The following is a 17,165-nucleotide window of genomic DNA, read 5'->3' as shown; positions in this document are numbered from 1 at the left end:
CATCTACTAAATCCTCATTCTACTGATAGAATAAACTTGATATTTTCTTTATCATCAAACTTGTTCTTTGTTGTTCTATTTTGGCACCATTGACAAGGACTGGACTTTTGGTGACAAAAGTGAGCCATTTTCAGTGAGCCATTTAGGAAGGGGCTGTCACACTTGATGTCACACACCCTACTGCTAACTTTTCATAGCAGCACACTGGACCCACTCAAGCTGTTAGAGTGTGAGGAGTTAGGAAGAAGAAAAGACAGGCAGAGAGATAGGAAACAAGAAAGTACTCTAGCCGGTGCCACGGCTCACTAGGTTAATCTTCTGTCTGTGGCGCCGGCACACCAGGTTCTAGTCCCAGTCGGAGCGCTGGTTTTGTCCCGGTTGCTCCTCTTCCAGTCCAGCTCTCTGCTGTGGCCTGGGAAGGCAGTGGAGGATGGCTCAGGTCCTTGGGCCCTGCACCCGCATGGGAGACCAGGAGGAAGCATCTGGCTCCTGGCTTTGGATCGGCCTAGTGCTGGCCATAGCAGCCATTTGGGGGGTGAACCAATGGAAGGAAGACCTTTCTCTCTGTCTCTTTCTCTCTCACTGTCTAACTCTGCCTGTCAAAAAAAAAAAGAAAGAAAGAAAGAAAGAAAGAAAGAAAAAGAAAAAGAAAGTACTCTAAATCACTACAAGCAGCAGGCGCTGACATCAGCTACAGAAAGATAGTTCTTAACTGCCAGACAAGATAATTTCCTGATTTTTCCTCAGTGATTAATAGGATAATTTATTAACTCATGTTATCAGGAAGATAACAGAGACCCTGACCACTCCCCCAAAGGATGTGAGAAAAATCTTTTTAGTATGTCCTAAAACTTCAAAAGATTAGACACTATATTTTTTAAAAAGTGAACTCTGCCTTTTATTTCTTTCACTTTAAGAGTTTCTAAATCTGAGACAATGTATGTACTTAATGAAAATAATCAGTCCTATTTTTCATTGTTTTTAATCATATAAACATTGGGGGTTTACTGGCTCTGATTAGTCAATCTTCCCTGTTGTATTTATGTGAATAGTCAATCATAGTATGTCTATTATTAGCTTGTAAATCTGCTCATTGCTTTTTAAAGGAAAAATTAACTTGTTATATTTTGTGCTTTGTTATATGATTTTCTCTTGAGCCCTGTGAGAATCCTACAGAAGTACACCTCCCAAGAAGATGATGCTGGCTTGGCACTTTGGGATGATGACTTCTATCTACAGAACAGATCTACCTAGGGTTAATAATAGACTCCCAGTAAATTTAGCCTAAGGAACAGTCCTTCTGAAACCACTTTGTTTCTCCAATGTGACTGAAAGGATATTGACAGACTCCTGGGTACCAAATGCTTCTCTACTAATGTGGTACTGGATCAACAATGCAGTCAAATTAACCAAGCAATCAGGGACAAATAGAGCATGATCGATCAATCAGCTGTAATTTTGAAAATAGATCATGATCACAAGGAGTGAATAAAAGTCAAGATGGAGTCATTGATGTCAACAAGAAGTAGAGGGGGTTCTTAAGCATGATTGTCTAATAGTAGCTGTCTCAGGACTCTGCTAGAATTATATCCTCTAGAGAGTGCCCACAATTCAAAATAGAACAGCCAACTAGGCACAATACTGGCATTCTCACCTTAATGCTAAAATCTATATACAGCACCCACAGTGAAGTGCTGAGAAGCAAGGATTAGGACTGGGTATAATGATTCAAAAATTGGGAAAAATGAAATGACTGATGCTGTCACATCTGGTCACTGCCACCCAGGGTTGGCTGATTTGTCTGGCAATAATACCTACTTGTGATGTACTCCAGGAGACAGAGTAGTTCACTGTGGGCAGCCTACCACATGCACGCAGCTCAATGTGTGTGTGCTGTAAACTGGGTGTTACCGGCTCACTTAAGGATATTTAGCAGATAATGAGCCATATTACTTGATAACTCAATTGCTACTCTAAAACTGTTTCATCTTTTAATTCAGTCACATTTCCCCAAGGTGCCTCTGGGAAATCTATACATTATACATTATACATTATTAGCAAGGCATCCCACAGGCTGGATCTGACCAATGTCCCCTTAGGACTGCAATCTAAAACATTGATGGATGAGAACAACTTCACAAGAAAAAAAAACAAGGTTGGATATACAGGAATATTTGGTAGCAATGGCATTGCAATCCATATCTTGGACTTGAAGGCTGAATTCAAAACCCTCACCAGGCTTTAGGCCTTAGGGATATTAAGAGAGTAAGTGGGGCCAGCACTGTGGCATAGTGGGTTAAGCCACCATCTGTAGTGCCAGAATCCCATATGGCACCGGTTCAAGACCCAGCTGCTCCACTTTCCATCCAGCTCTCTGATATGGCCTGGGAAAGCAGTGGAAGATGGCCTGAGTCCTTGGACCCCTGCACCCATGTGGGAGACCTGGAAGAAGCTCCTGGCTCCTGGCTTCAGGTTGGCCCAGCTCAGCCTTTGCAGCCAACTGGGAGTGAACCAGTGGATGGAAGACCTCTCTTTCTCTCTGCCTCTCCTTCTATCTCTGTGTAACTCTGTCTTTCAAATAAATAAATATTTGAAAAAAAAAGAGAGAGAAAGCACTCACACTAAATATGAAAAAGAGAAATTTTGGTGGCCTTCGTTTTTCCTGGGACAGAGAGGGAAGATATATTTTGCCCCTCCATTGGATTCAAGGAATATGAAAAAAAAGTCTACGATTTCCCAAAGTTGCTTCATAGATAGAATGTATGTCTTTCACTGGCACGATCACTTGCTATCTGTATTTGTTCTGGAGCTAGCATTATAAAATGTGATTTTGTTCATTAAGGCACTGACAAATTACATTCAACATGTCTTAAAGTGAAAGTGCTGCACACCCGTATTAATGCTATGTCCAATTCCATACTGTCTTAATGTCTCTACCCTTGGTTTGGGACGTACAATTTTCTGGCAAAAAAATCACTAATTCTTGTGGTTTTCTTTATAGGTAAAGGGATGCTAGTATCTTTCTTTATTGCTGCTGTGGAAGAATTATTCATCTACAAGATATAGCTGTGTGGAAATTGGCTCTGCCAAACTATCACAAAGCAGAGGATCTTCACAGCTAAGCTTGGGACTAAAAACTTTCTTGACAACATCCTTTCGCGTATTCCTGAAAAACTACATTTTGCCCCCATAAATAGCAGTCAATGTCCCTATTTCTTCAGAGTTGAGGAATAAAAGAAATAGAAGAGATTAAGAGAGAACACCCATAATGTAAAGGCAGTACGCAGCCTCTCAGCTGCCTATTCTTTATCAAAAGGAATGCACTGAATTGAGTTGAGGGAGTGATACAGCTTGCCCAACGTTTCACCAGACTCAAGAAATCAATTACTTCTCTAATAGATAAAACCATTATGGTCAATATTGTCGTGAGGGGTTTGTTCAATGGAATTCCAGATCCAGGAAGGTAAATTCCAGGTTTGGAGCGTAAAGTTACTGCCACTTACATGTAACACACAGAATATCTGAAGCCCGATCGGTCATAATAAACATTCACCAAGGAGCAAGGCATCACTAAACATTCAAAGAAAGGCCATGAGCACTACTGACCACCCAGGAAATTAGAAATGAGCTTAACCTATGGCTCTTAGCCCCAATTTCAATGTGTAAGCACCTACACCCCTAACTTCTTTGGAAACCTCTGAATTAAGCAATAACTACCCAGTTCCTTGCTCTAGACTTTGCAATAAATACCTACATCTATCCACTCCTCCCCACCCCCAAATATCAGTGTTAGGTTTTCTGTGCATCTGCTGAACAGACCCAGGTTTGGGGATTCTATAGAAACAGTTACAACTAGTTGTGAGGGGCAGTTCTTCTCCAACAAACCCATGGAAAGACTGGAACACTGCATTTCCTCCATATGCATTTGTGGTGGAATGAGAAGGCTATGCATTTTTGAATTTTAAAGAATGGAGTCTCCCAGAGGCTCCCAGTGATCTTCTGAAATCATTGTAATTCCCTGTGAATTACCCAGTGTAAACCTATTGGTACAGTTGATGTGCAGAACAGGAATCACAAGAAATATGCAACAGCCTGTAACAGAAACTATTTTGTTTTTTGTTTCATAATATATACTAGGTATGTCTTATATGTTAATGCATATTGAATATTTTGTCCCATAGTAAAAGAAATCCCTCAGGAGCTCTGTTTAATTGACTGATAAGCGAGTACTCACATAAATTTTTTTTTTTTTTTTTTTTTTTTTTGACAGGCAGAGTGGACAGTGAGAGAGAGAGACAGAGAGAGAAAGGTCTTCCTTTTGCCGCTGGTTCACCCTCCAATGGCCGCCGCTGCAGCCGGCGCACCGCGCTGATCCTGGCAGGAGCCAGGAGCCAGGTGCTTTTCCTGGTCTCCCATGGGGTGCAGGGCCCAAGCACCTGGGCCATCCTCCACTGCACTCCCTGGCCATAGCAGAGAGCTGGCCTGGAAGAGGGGCAACCGGGACAGAATCCGGCGCCCCAACCGGGACTAGAACCCGGTGTGCCGGCGCCGCAAGGTGGAGGATTAGCCTATTGAGCCACGGCGCCGGCTCATATAAATTAAACCTATGAAATTAGCCCAACTGCACCCACGTGGGAGAACCGGTGGAAGCTCCTGGCTCCTGGCTTCAGATCGGCACAGCTCTGGCCATTGCGGCCATCTGGGGAGTGAACCAGTGGATGGAAGACCTCTCTCTCTGTCTCTACCTCACACTGTAACTCTGTCTTTCAAATAAATAAAATAAATCTTAAAAAAAAAAAAGAAATTAGCCCAAATGCCTTTCAGTTCATATGACTTATGTAAATCTTTGATAAATAACTTCTAAATTTTTTGTAAAATAACATTGACTTGCTCCTTGGGAACTCAACATTCCCCTCTACACCTGTTTTTCTCAACCATTCTTTATATTCTGTTATTAGTACCACCAGTCACCCAACTGCTCAAGCCCTGACTTTGAGTTTATGCCTTTCAAATTCCCCCAAAGGGATTTCAATGGAACCACCACCAGGATTGGGGTCCAAAAAGTCATTTTTTGGTAATCATAAAAATGTTATAAATACCCAGGAGAGAATGTAAGTAGATAAACAAGTGATGATCATCACACACTTCATTTCCAACATGAGATGGAACCAGGCAAAGGCAAAATGTCACAAACCAGCAAGATGCCAGAACTGAGTGGCAAGTCTATGAAGAGTGTGAGTGAACAGAACATGCCGGGGGGCGGGGGATTGCAGGTGGAGAGAGAGAGACCCCTTGCTAGACTTACCATAGGCACTTTGCCTCCACAGGTGAAAGAACTCAAGGAGGAGAACTAGATAAAAGGAAGTAGGGAAGCCAAAACAAAAGGAAGACATACACTCAGAGATGAGTGTGAGCAATCTCAGGAGAAAATGAGTGCTGCAATTTACAAGATTTATAGTCTTCCTTTGATAGGACAGTGGGGCTGCCCAGATCAGTGCCTAATTAAATATTCAAAGGAAACAGAGTTTGGCACAGGACTGAAGTGCACCGAATGATCTCTAGGAGTGCCATGGCTTCTGGTGCATGTGTACCTGCAGACCACGTATTAGAATCTAGCATTCTCATGGTGCGTGCTGCAAGTTGTGTATGAAGCTCATATGCCTGATGAGGAGTAGTGTGCTGAGTCTTCAGCCATAATGGATTTGCAAGGAAGGGGTGGAATTTGGGTGGTGCAGTCCTCAACGCCCCCTTGTTACTTCCCTGCCTACATCAGATACAGCCAGACTCTGATTACTGGCTCCTAGAAAAGCTGAAGATTAGGATGGATGAGACTTTCTTCTGCCTAGCCCTTAATTCCAACCCTCAGTCTGGTTTAATATATCTGTTACCTAGGGCAATGGACACACAGCATAGTTAAGTTTTCACACCAATCTTGTTTCTCTTTCAGAAGAGGATGCCTTGCAATCAACAAGTATTCATCAGGCTAAAGGCCAGGACCAGCCTGATGCATTATAATTATTTGAATCACCTTTAGAAGTTCTCAAATTTTATTATCATCTAATTTCCATGTCAAGTGACACTCCCAGCAGCACCATGACAGTTGGCATTCACTGGATGAGATCACAAAAGGACAAGAAGGCATAGGCTACCTGATTGCCCAAGAAGCTTCCCTACACCCAGAAAAACTGCGAACACTCCTTCCACATATTAACAAATTTCTTCTCATTCTTGCTGTGTTCTGTTTATGACTCCTTGGCCCTCAGCTGGAGAAGCTGGTTTATGAGCTAGGATACTGCTTCTCCATTCTTTGGCCATTTATCAATGATATGTTGTTCATGATCAGCTTTGGTTTCATTGTTGGCTTCACAACACTAAACAAAGCACCCAATTTTGAGGTATATCTAGACACAGTGAAGCCTCTCAAAGGGTATAACATTTCCAAAAGACAGGAGGAAAAAGATACTATTAAAAGATATTTAAATCCCCTATCCTTTTCTTCTAAGCATCCCTCCAACCTGTGTAGCAGTATTGAAAGTATGGAAATCAGACTCTCTGGAAAGAATTTAAAAGATTCCAGGTTGTTGTTGGGTCAATATGGCTGCATTTTATACCACACAAAAATTACATAGATTGTGTCAAGTCATTGGATGTAAGTTATATATAATATAAATTCCAGCAAATAGCTCTCATTGCAATAAATTTGGATTGACTAAATGGAAAGAAAAGAAATTTCCTTTAAGAAAATATGAGAGTAGGCCAGCGCCATGACTCAATAGGCTAGTCCTCTGCCTGCGGCGCCGGCACACCGGGTTCTAGTCCCAGTTGGGGAGCCGGATTCTGTCCTGGTTGCTCCTCTTCCACTCCAGCTCTCTGCTGTGGCCCGGGAAGGCAGTGGAAGATGGCCCAGGTCCTTGGGCCCTGCACCCGCATGGGAGACCAGGAGGAGCACCTGGCACCTGGCTTCGGATTGGCGCAGAGCGCCAGCTGCAATGCACTGGCCGTAGTGGCCACTTGATGTGGGGGGCTCCGACCGAAAAGGAAACAAAGTTGCTAAGCCTTCGCTTGACAAGGCTGCTAAGCCTTTACTCGAGTTTGTCGCACTTCCACATCCCAGTGACTCAGCGTTTCCAACAATCCAATATGGCCCCCGGGGGAGGTACCTAGCCTGACAAGAGACTTCCGTATTCATGAACAGTATGTGTCCTCTCGGCTGTGATACGCCCTTGAGGGCGTGCCCGGCTCGCGTCCTGCCTTACTTTTCCACTGGTTGGCTCAGTTCCCTTGTGCCCTGGACAGCCCCCTTTCTGTGTCTATAAAGTTGAGAACCCGGCTGCGCCCTGGGCGTTGACTGATCTCCTGGCTCTGGTGTGATTCCTTTGCTGCTGACATTCATCATCCCGCTTGGCCCCAAGTTCCCCAGGCTGGCCCTGAGGAGTTCCATTGGACCTGGTGCCCCGGTGAACCAACGGAAAAAGGAAGACCTTTCTCTCAGTCTCTCTCTCTCTCACTGTCTAACTCTGCCTGTCTATATATATATATATATATATATGAGAGTAGAACAGGAAATAAACTGAAAAAGTCTATAGGAAACAGAGGGATAGTTTCATCAAATGATCAGCAGTGTGCTGATATCTGAGATGCTTCTCCTACAGGTAAATTTAAGCCCCAATTGTCATTTTACCATTGGCTATTATGTGTAAATTACTTTAAAAGACAATGAGGAGGCCTGTGCCCCAGCTCACTAGGCTAATCCTCCACCTGCAGCGCCGGCACCCTGGGTTCTAGTCCCGGTCAGGGCGCCAGATTCTGTCCAGGTTGCTCCTCTTCCACTCCAGCCCTTTGCTGTGGCCCAGGAAGGCAGTGGAGGATGGCCCAAGTCCTTGGGCCCTGCACATGCATGGGAGACCAGGAGGAAACATCTGGCTCCTGGCTTCGGATCGGCGCAGCACGCCAGCCATAGTGGCCATTTGGGGGGTGAACCAATGGAAGGAAAACCTTTCTCTCTGTCTCTCTCACTGTCTAAAAAAAAAAAAAAGACAATGAGGAAGCAGTAGTACATATGACCTGATGTTGTAGGTGTGGAAGACAGGTTCCTTGGATCTCAGACAATAAATTTAATGAGGCTCACAGAGGCAGCAAGTATAGGCAGAAAGATTTATTGCAGCAAGCAAAGTACACTCCACAGGTGAGCAAAAGTGCGTCTCTGGAAGGAACTCAACACAGAGTCTAAAAAGACTCAGATCAGAATCTCCTCAGAGAGCACTAATGATTTTTCAAACTGAGAAACAATATGCAGATTTTCGTGATGGAAAAGAGTCATTACCAGAGAGACTTTTGCTAGATGTCATGGTTGTAGAACAGACATCCTCGAGAGATCTTGCTGGGAACTGGGAACTTTGGACAGGGTTCATGGCTGCAGTGGCTGTCATGCCACTCCCACAGGTGTTCCTGAGGAGATTCCTGACAGGGTTCCACATCTGGCTATTGGTAAAGCATTTTTGTATTCTTCGTGTAATATCCTTGTCAATGTGTGTTTTCCAAGATTAGATCCAGTTGTCTCCTCCCTGGGTTTAGCCATTTGTGTTTGAATTTTCTGGTCTGGGCTGGTTAACATTTAATGCAAACAGGAAGGTTGTCTTCGAGCTAGCTGCTTTATAAACTGGCATTTTTTGAAAGACAGATTTATTTATTTATTTGAAATACAAATAAATATTTGTATAAATATTTTCAGAGAGAAAAGGAGGCATTCAGAGAGATCTTCTACCCACTAGTTTATCCCATAAATGGCTGCAATGGCCAGGGCTGGGCCACAAACCTATAACTGGATCCAGGTCTTCCATGAAGTGGCAGTGGTCCAAGCCCTCAGGCCTTCTGCTGCTTTCCCATGACCATTAGTAGGGAGCTGGATTGAAGTGGAGCAGCCAGGACTTGATCCAGAACTCATATAGGATGCTGGTGCTGCAGGTGGAGTTTGAATCCACTGTGCCACTATGTTGGATCCTGAACTGTCATTTTTAAGCCAGTAAAACAACGAACTTAAGTTTCTGCAACTAAACAACAGGTTTTTCTGATATTTTCTACATGTTTCTTACTGTTTCCCCAAGACTGGTTATCTCTTGCCTCATTATTCTTCTGAGAGACATAAACCCAAAAATATTTCTAGCTTCTGATGGTGCTAAATTGAGAATGGTTTGTCATTGATAAAAGTGTGATTAATATCACAAATATCTGCCAACTCTCAGGAGCAGCCTTGACTATACCCTGATAGCCAAGGAGTCAAATGACACAGGGGGTTGCATGCTGGCCTTAGCTGTGTATGTGTCTGAAACAAAGAACCGATTTTCATTTCCTTCTCTGGTGACTTTTACATCAGGTAACTTTGAAGATAATGCAAAGAAATCCCTAGGGACACTGTTCATTGTCCGTTTCACTTTCCCTCTCTGCTCTTACACAACACACACACACACACACACACACACATACACACACACACACCAGGCATTTGCCAGTCACGCTATTGAAATTCAATACTCTCTTTTGTGTGAGGAGAGTAGTATCCTAACTCTCCAATGGTCTAGAGACCCTTACCATTTGCCCAGTTGTGGATGAAGAAGCAGAAAAAAATTTTATCTTATCTTATTCATAGCTAACATGAAAGCACATTTTATTAGAGAATAAGTACATGAAAAGTAATAAATGTTAACTAGGAAACCCAGTCATTGGAGAATTGAAGCCTTTTAAGTCTAAAAATAGGCAGCACATGGGCACATTATAAAATACATTCAAAACCTCATTGATTTATAGGACACTTTAATATTGTTACTTTTATACACAGTGCTAACTGGATATTCCTAACATCAGTCTTCTTCCTAAAAAACTACTGCTGATAGATAAATTCTAACTATGCAAGAAATGTGTTGAAACACAGTCTCACAGCTGAGGCTTGTCTTTAAATTGTATTGATGAACCACTCTCCATCTTCTCAAACAGTATAATCTGGGTAGAAAAGAAAGATTGACGGTAAGAAAGGCTAAGTCTATTTATTACATGATGAGAAATACACTGAGATCCCTATTTTGGCAATGGAGGTCAATCTGAAAATGTATGGACCACAAGAAACAGGTTCAGCTGACTCACCTCATTATCTCCTGGATGAAGCCAAACACCAGGAAGATAAAGTGTTTTCTGAGGTCCAATATTCCAATACCTCCCAAGGTTATGTCCATTGATGAACACAAATCCCTTATTCCAGTCCTAAAAATAATGGGGATGAGACATAGGAACAGGTTCATACAGGCAGGTAAAACATAAGGCATTTGGGGCGAGTGAAGCAAGATTTAGATGTTTGCAACAATGAAAACCAGAATTGAGTTTAGAAGAGGTTATATTCTAGAACCCCCAGCCTGCCATCCAGGAAAAAAGAGGAAAAACATAAATGGAACCAACACTTTATGGGTAATGGTACTATTATTTCTGACCTATAAGTGGTAAGTCTCAGAGATGAACACTACTACTGACAAAATCTATACAATCTTTATTGACCTGTAATTAAAAAAAAAGCTTCTGTACCACAAAAGAAACACTTGGCAAAGTTAAGAGGCAACTGACAGAATGCAAGTGAATATTTGTAAATCACATAACTGATAAAGGGTTAATAACAAGATTCTATAAAGCACTCAAGAAATTCAAAAACAACAGAACAATCCAGTTAAGAAATGGGCAAAGGGCTTGAACAAGCATTTTTCAAGAAATGAAATTCAAAATGGCCAACAGACACTTGAAAAAATACTCAGTAACATTAGCCATAAAGGAAATACAAATCAAAACCACAATGAGGTTTCCCCTCACCCCAGTTAGGATGGCTCTCATACAGAAATCCATAAACTGAAAATGCTGGCAAGGATGTGGGGGAAAAGGTACCCTAATCCACTGTGGTGCAAATGTAAACTGGTTCAGCCACTGTGGAAGGCTGTGTGGAGATACCTCAGAAATCAGAATATAGATGTATCATATGATCCAACCATACTATTCCTGGAAATTTACCCAAACCAAAAAAAATCAGCATACAAAAGATCAATCTGAACCCCATGTCCATTGCAGCTCAATTCACAATAGCTAAGATATGGAATCAACCCAGATGCCCATCAACTGTTGACTTTTGGTATACACACACACACACACATATACACACACACTATGGAGTACTACTCAGCTCTAAAAAATGAAATCCTTTCTTTTGCAACAAAATGAACATACCTGGAAACCATTATACTTAGTGAAATAAGCCAGTCACAAAAAGGCAGATATCATATGTTTTCCTGGACGTGAGGTAACTAGTAGAGTGCATGAAATATAATGTATTAGAATGAAGTAGACATCTTGAGAATCAATGATTGTTTACAGCCCTTATCTCTTCCATTGAGGAACAGTGATTTTTTTTTCTTCCTACTATTTGTTGAACCCTTTACTTAGTGTAGGGTTAGTTATTTGACCATTAAGTGAACTGAAAATAAATCTTTGTAAAATTAAGAGTGGGAATGTAAAAGAGAGGAAGAGGAAGGGTTGGAGCATGGATGGGAGGGAGGTTGGGGGCAAAGTGACACTATGTTAATAAATCTGTATATTTGAAATACATAAAATTTGTACAAAAATAGAAATTTTTAAAAAGCTTTATAAAAAATAAGTTGGAAAGGTACCAAATATCTGAGCTATTAGTGCATCTCAAGGGCCTAGAAAAACAACAATGAAACAAACTCAAAATTAATAGAAAGAAATAATTAAAATTATAAAATAAATAAATAAAATAAAAGCCAAAAGAACAATATAAAAATCACTGAAATGAAGAGGTGGCTTTTTGGAAAAATAATATTGATGGGTCATTGGCCCAACTAACAAAAGGAAATGAAACAACATATAACAGAAAAAAGAATCATCAAAAATTGCTACAAAGAGCCATATGCCAAAATTGGAAAACCTAGAAGAAATTAATAGATTCCTGGACACATACAATCTACCTAAATTGAGTCATGAAGACACAAACAAACCTAATCAGACCAATAACCAAAAAGGAAATTAAATCAATAATTAAGACCCTTTCAATAAAGAAAAGTCCAGGACTGAATGGCTTTATTGCTGAATTCTGCCAGACTTTTAATGAAGCACTTCTTCCAATTCTTCTCAAGCTATTCAAAACATTGAAAGGGAAGGAATCATCCCAAATTGTTTGTATGAAGACAACATCACCTTAATTCCAGAATCATAAAAAGATGCAACCGAGAAAGAAAACTACAGACCAATATCCTTGATGGACATAGATGCAAAAATCCTCACAAAATACTAACTAATATCACCCAACAATACATCTTGAAGATCATTCACATGGACCAAGTGGGATTTATTTTTGGTATGCAGGGTTGGTTCAACATACACAAATACATAAATGTGATATGTCACATTAACAAACTGAAGAATAGACACAATGATTATTTCAATAAATGCAAAGAAATCATTTGATAAAATACAACACTCTCTCAAGATAAAACCTTAAGCAAATTAAGTATAGAAGAAACATTCTTCTCCATAAATCGTACTTTGGAAATTTATATTCATTAAATAAAAGTTAAAAAAAAAAGAAGAAACATTCTTCTACACAATCAAACTGATGTATGATATTATGAATGGGGAAAAGTTGGAAGCATTTACACTGAGATGAGGAACCACATAAGGACACCCACTTTTACCATTGCTATTCAATATAATCCTGGAAGAAAAGCTCAATACTTAAAATAAAATATAACCAAGGAGATGAAAGATCTCTATGATGGAAATTAGAAACATTAAAGAAAAAAATAGAAGAAGACAAATATGGAAACAGTTTCCACATTCTGGGATTGGAAGAATTAATATCATCAAAACATCCATACTAAAGAAAGGAATTTATAGGTTCAAAGTGATCCCAATCAAAATACCAGAAAAAAAGTGCTAAAATTCATATGGGAACACAAGACATCTCAAATAGCTAAACAATCTTAAATAACAAAAACAAAGCTGGAGGTATTGCAATATCAGATTTCAAGACAATCTACAGGGATGCTATAACCAAAATAACCTGGTACTGGCACAAAAATAGGCATGAAGAACTGGAATAGATTAGAAACTCCAAAAATCAATCCACACTTCTACAGCCAATGAATCTTTGACAGAAGAGCTAAAATCAATCCCTGGAGAAGGGACAGTCTCTTCAACAACTGGGGCTGAGAAAACTGGGTCTCTGCATGCAGAAGCACACCTTATACCCCACAAAAATCAACTCAAAATGGACCTGATACCACCAAATTACCAGAGGAAAACACTGGATGTGGGGAAAATGGTAGCCAAATCCACTGTTGATGGGAATGTAAACTAGTACAGCCATTGCGGAAGATAGAATGGAGATAGCTTAGAAAGTTAAAACAGTTATACCACATGACCCAGCAATCCTACTCTTGAGAATTTACCCAAAGGAAATGAAATCAACATATGAAAGAGTTATCTGTACCCCAGTGTTTATTGCAGCTGAAATCACAATAACCAACAAATGGAATCAAACCAGATCTCCATCAATTGATGAGTGGATAAAGAAATTGTGAGAGATATAATGGAATAGTACTCAACCATAAAGAAGAATGAAATCCTGTCTTTTGCAACAAAATGAATAAAACTTTAAATGATTATACTTGGTGAAATAAACCAGTTCCAAAAAGACAAATATAATGTTTCCTTCATCTGTAGTAACTAATAAAGTACCAAAAATGTAATGTATAGGAGTGAAATTCACATTTTTAGATTCAATGATTGTTTGCAGCCTTTGTCCCTACTGTTGAGAACTGTTTTTCTTTTATATTTCTTATCATTTCTTTAAATCTTTACTTATTTTATTTTACTTAGGACTAATCCTAAGAGTATATAGTTAACTGGAAGTAGATTATTGTAAAAATTAAGTGAGGGAAAAGAAAGGATGTAAGTGTAGGAATGTGGGAGGGAGGGAGGTTGGGTGGGAAGTATTATTATGTTCCTAAATCTGTATATAGAAATTGCATGAAATTTGTTTATCCTAAATAAAAAAATAAGAAAAGAAAGTTTCCCATGTCTTCAAATAAACACAGATATCCAGATATTAGGAGCTCAAAGGACCCCAAGCAGACTCAACCAAAAAAAGATCTTCTTTTAAACTGTAGTCATATTGTCAAAAGTTAAGGACAGCCAGCGCTGCGGCTCACTAGGCTAATCCTCCACCTTGCAGCGCCAGCACACTGGGTTCTAGTCCCAGTCGGGGTGCCGGATTCTGTCCCGATTGCCCCTCTTCCAGGCCAGCTCTCTGCTGTGGCCAGGGAGTGCAGTGGAGGATGGCCCAAGTACTTGGGCCCTGCACCCCATGGGAGACCAGGATAAATACCTGGCTTCTGCCTTTGGATCAGCGCGGTGCGCCGGCCGCAGTACACTGGCCGTGGCGGCCATTGGAGGGTGAACCAACGGCAAAAGGAAGACCTTTCTCTCTGTCTCTCTCTCTCTCACTGTCCACTCTGCCTGAATTAAAAAAAAAAAAGTTAAGGACAAGGAGAGAATTCTAAAGACAGCAAGAGAAAAGCATAAATTACACATAAAGGAAATTAATTAGATAGCATTATATTTCTCAATGGAAATCCTATATGGAAGAAGAAAGTGTAATTATAATTTCAAGACCTTAAAAGGAAAATGAAAACTTCCAAACATGATGCTATATCCTGCAAACATCCTTTAAAAGAATGGGAGAAATAAGATATCTTCCAGATAAGCAACAACTGAGAAAATTAACCACCAGCAGACAAGCCTCAAAAGAAATTCTGTATGGCATCACCTTAGAAGAAAATATCATGAAGAAACATGACACCACCAAATTCACTACAGAGCAGGTATAATCAGTATCCAGGTAGCAAAATGATAGGTCTTAGTTCCTATCTATCAATCACAACCTTGAAGGCAAATGCATTAAAGTTTCTACCCAAAAGACTTAGGTTGGTTGACTGGATTAACAAAAAAAAAAAATCAAGATCCCACTATATGCCACCTACAAGAAACTCACTTCACAAACAAAGATAAACACAGATTGAAAGTGAAGGGCTGGGGGCCAGCGCCGCAGCTCAATAGGCTAATCCTCTGCCTGCGGTGCCAGCACACGGGGTTCCAGTCCCGGTCAGGGCGCCAGATTCTGTCCCGGTTGCCCCTCTTCCAGGCCAGCTCTCTGCTGTGGCCCGGGAGTGCAGTGGAGGATGGCCCAGGTCCTTGGGCCCTGCACCCACATGGGAGACCAGGAGAAGCACCTGGCTCCTGGCTTCGGATCAGCGCAGTGCGCCAGCCACAGCGTGCTGGCCATAGCGGCCATTGAGGGGTGAACCAACGGAAAAAAAAGGAAGACCTTTCTCTCTGTCTCTCTCTCTCACTGTCCACTCTGCCTGTCAAAAAAAAGTGAAGGGCTAGAATAAGAAATGGAAATCAAATGTGAGCAGGCATCGCTATCTTGGTATCAGATAAAACAGACTTTAAATCAAAACCTGTAGAATGATATAAAGATGTAGTTTGATAAATGGTTTGATTCAGCAAGAAGACCTAGCAATCATTAATATATATGCACCCAAAAAAATAACACCCAAATATATACAGCAAATACTAGTAGACCTAAAAGTAAAAACAGTTTCTGGCCAGTGCTGTGGCACAATGGGTTAATCCTTTGCCTGCAGAGCTAGCATCCCATTTGGGTGCCGGTTCTAGTCCCAGCTGCTCCTCTTCCAATCCAGCTCTCTGTTATGGCCTGGAAAGCAGTGGAAGATGGCCAAAGTGGTTGGGACCCTGCACCCGTGTGGGAGACCTGGAGGAAGCTCCTGGCTCCTAGCTTCAGATTGGCGCAGCTCCGGCCTTTGCAGCCATTTAGGGAGTGAACCAGTGGAAGGAAGACCTCTCTCTGTCTCTCCCTCTAACTCTCTATAACTCTACCTCTCAAATAAATAAATAAATAAGAAGAAGAAGAAGAAATAGTCTCTAATACAGTAACAGTGGGTGAATTCAACACTTCTAATCTTCTCAATAGACAAATCATCCAGACAGAAAATCAATAAAGATACATTGGACTTGAAGCATACTATTAAGCAAATGGACCTAACAGACATTAACAGAACATTTCATCAAACAGGTGCAGAATACACATTCTTCTCATCAGCACATGGAATATTTTCTTTTTTCTATTTTTATTTTTATTTTTGACAGGCAGAGTGGACAATGTGAGAGAAAGACAGAGAGAAAGATCTTCCTTTTCCGTTGGTTCATCCCCCAATGGCCACCGTGGCTGGTACAGCGCGCTGATCCGAAGCTAGGAGCCAGGTGCTTCTCCTGGTCTCCCATGGAGGTGCAGGGCCCAAGGACTTGGGCCATCATCCACTGCACTCCCGGGCCATAGCAGAGAGCTGGACTGGAAGAGGAGCAACCAAGAAATTGCAAAATCTAGCAGAAATGGATATATTTCTGGACACATACATCCTACCAAAATTGAGTCAGAAAACCTAAACAGAGGAGTGAGCTAGGCAGCAGGAGCACTGTAAGGATAGGTGGCAGGTTAACTCATACCAGCTTTACACACTAATCTGCCATCAAGGAGGCCCAACAAGGCCAGTCCACCCAAAATGGCATTGATTTTGGATGTGGAAAGCCAGGGCTTTGAATGCACACAGAAGTCATCTTATGAAGAGCCCTGTCAGCTCTGCCCCCCAAGAGCTGGGTCACTGGAAATGGAACTGCCCTGGAGTCGAAGGACTCCAGATCAAAGATGCAGCTCTTGTTGGCTCTAAACTCTAAAGCCCTTCATGCTGCCCAGCTTCCAAAGTAAACAGCGCCGTCAAGGGGTGGTCTAAAGTCAATGACATTGTAGGCAGAACTGTAACTTCCTGTTAGAGATGTCACCTACCTTCTATTCAGGCCAGCTCTCCTCCCAGGTCAGCTAGGTAATGGAAGTCAACAGAGTGCCTTCCCTAAGGATGTTCTCACCTCCCTTATGATATCTCATCCAGTACCCCATGTGAAGATAGATAGGTCTGGGCCTCAGACCTGGCCAGGCCTTAATGCCCATCTGATTATTACCAAGCTCCTAGTGTCCATTT

At 41.3% G+C, this 17,165-nt stretch overlaps 1 protein-coding gene across 7 annotated transcripts in view; it reads right to left on the bottom strand.

Moving 5' to 3' along the window:
- Nucleotides 1-9,644: 9,644 nt before the first annotated feature.
- The window catches only part of LOC100345977 (beta-galactosidase-1-like protein 3), a 60,925-nt gene continuing 53,404 nt past the window's right edge, over nucleotides 9,645-17,165 (bottom strand). For 4 of the 7 annotated variants that reach the window (XM_089314557.1, XM_089314555.1, XM_089314569.1 and 1 more), the window contains 2 exons: nucleotides 10,138-10,254; nucleotides 9,646-9,996 (listed from right to left, as the gene is read on the bottom strand). In XM_089314557.1, the coding sequence (XP_089170683.1) occupies nucleotides 9,931-9,996; nucleotides 10,138-10,254 (183 nt within the window). In that variant the 3' untranslated portion in view covers nucleotides 9,646-9,930. Of the gene's footprint in view, nucleotides 9,997-10,137; nucleotides 10,255-17,165 lie in introns of all 7 variants that reach the window. The other 3 variants (XM_089314542.1, XM_089314549.1, XM_008248356.4) reach the window with 1 other exon arrangement.

This window comes from Oryctolagus cuniculus, chromosome 1 (genome assembly GCF_051225735.1).
Source record: "Oryctolagus cuniculus isolate XC-2025 breed Fujian yellow rabbit chromosome 1, ASM5122573v1, whole genome shotgun sequence".
Taxonomy (NCBI): Eukaryota; Metazoa; Chordata; class Mammalia; order Lagomorpha; family Leporidae; genus Oryctolagus; species Oryctolagus cuniculus.
The sequence above is the reverse complement of the archived record's forward strand: the minus strand, read 5'-3'. Positions and strand labels throughout refer to the sequence as shown.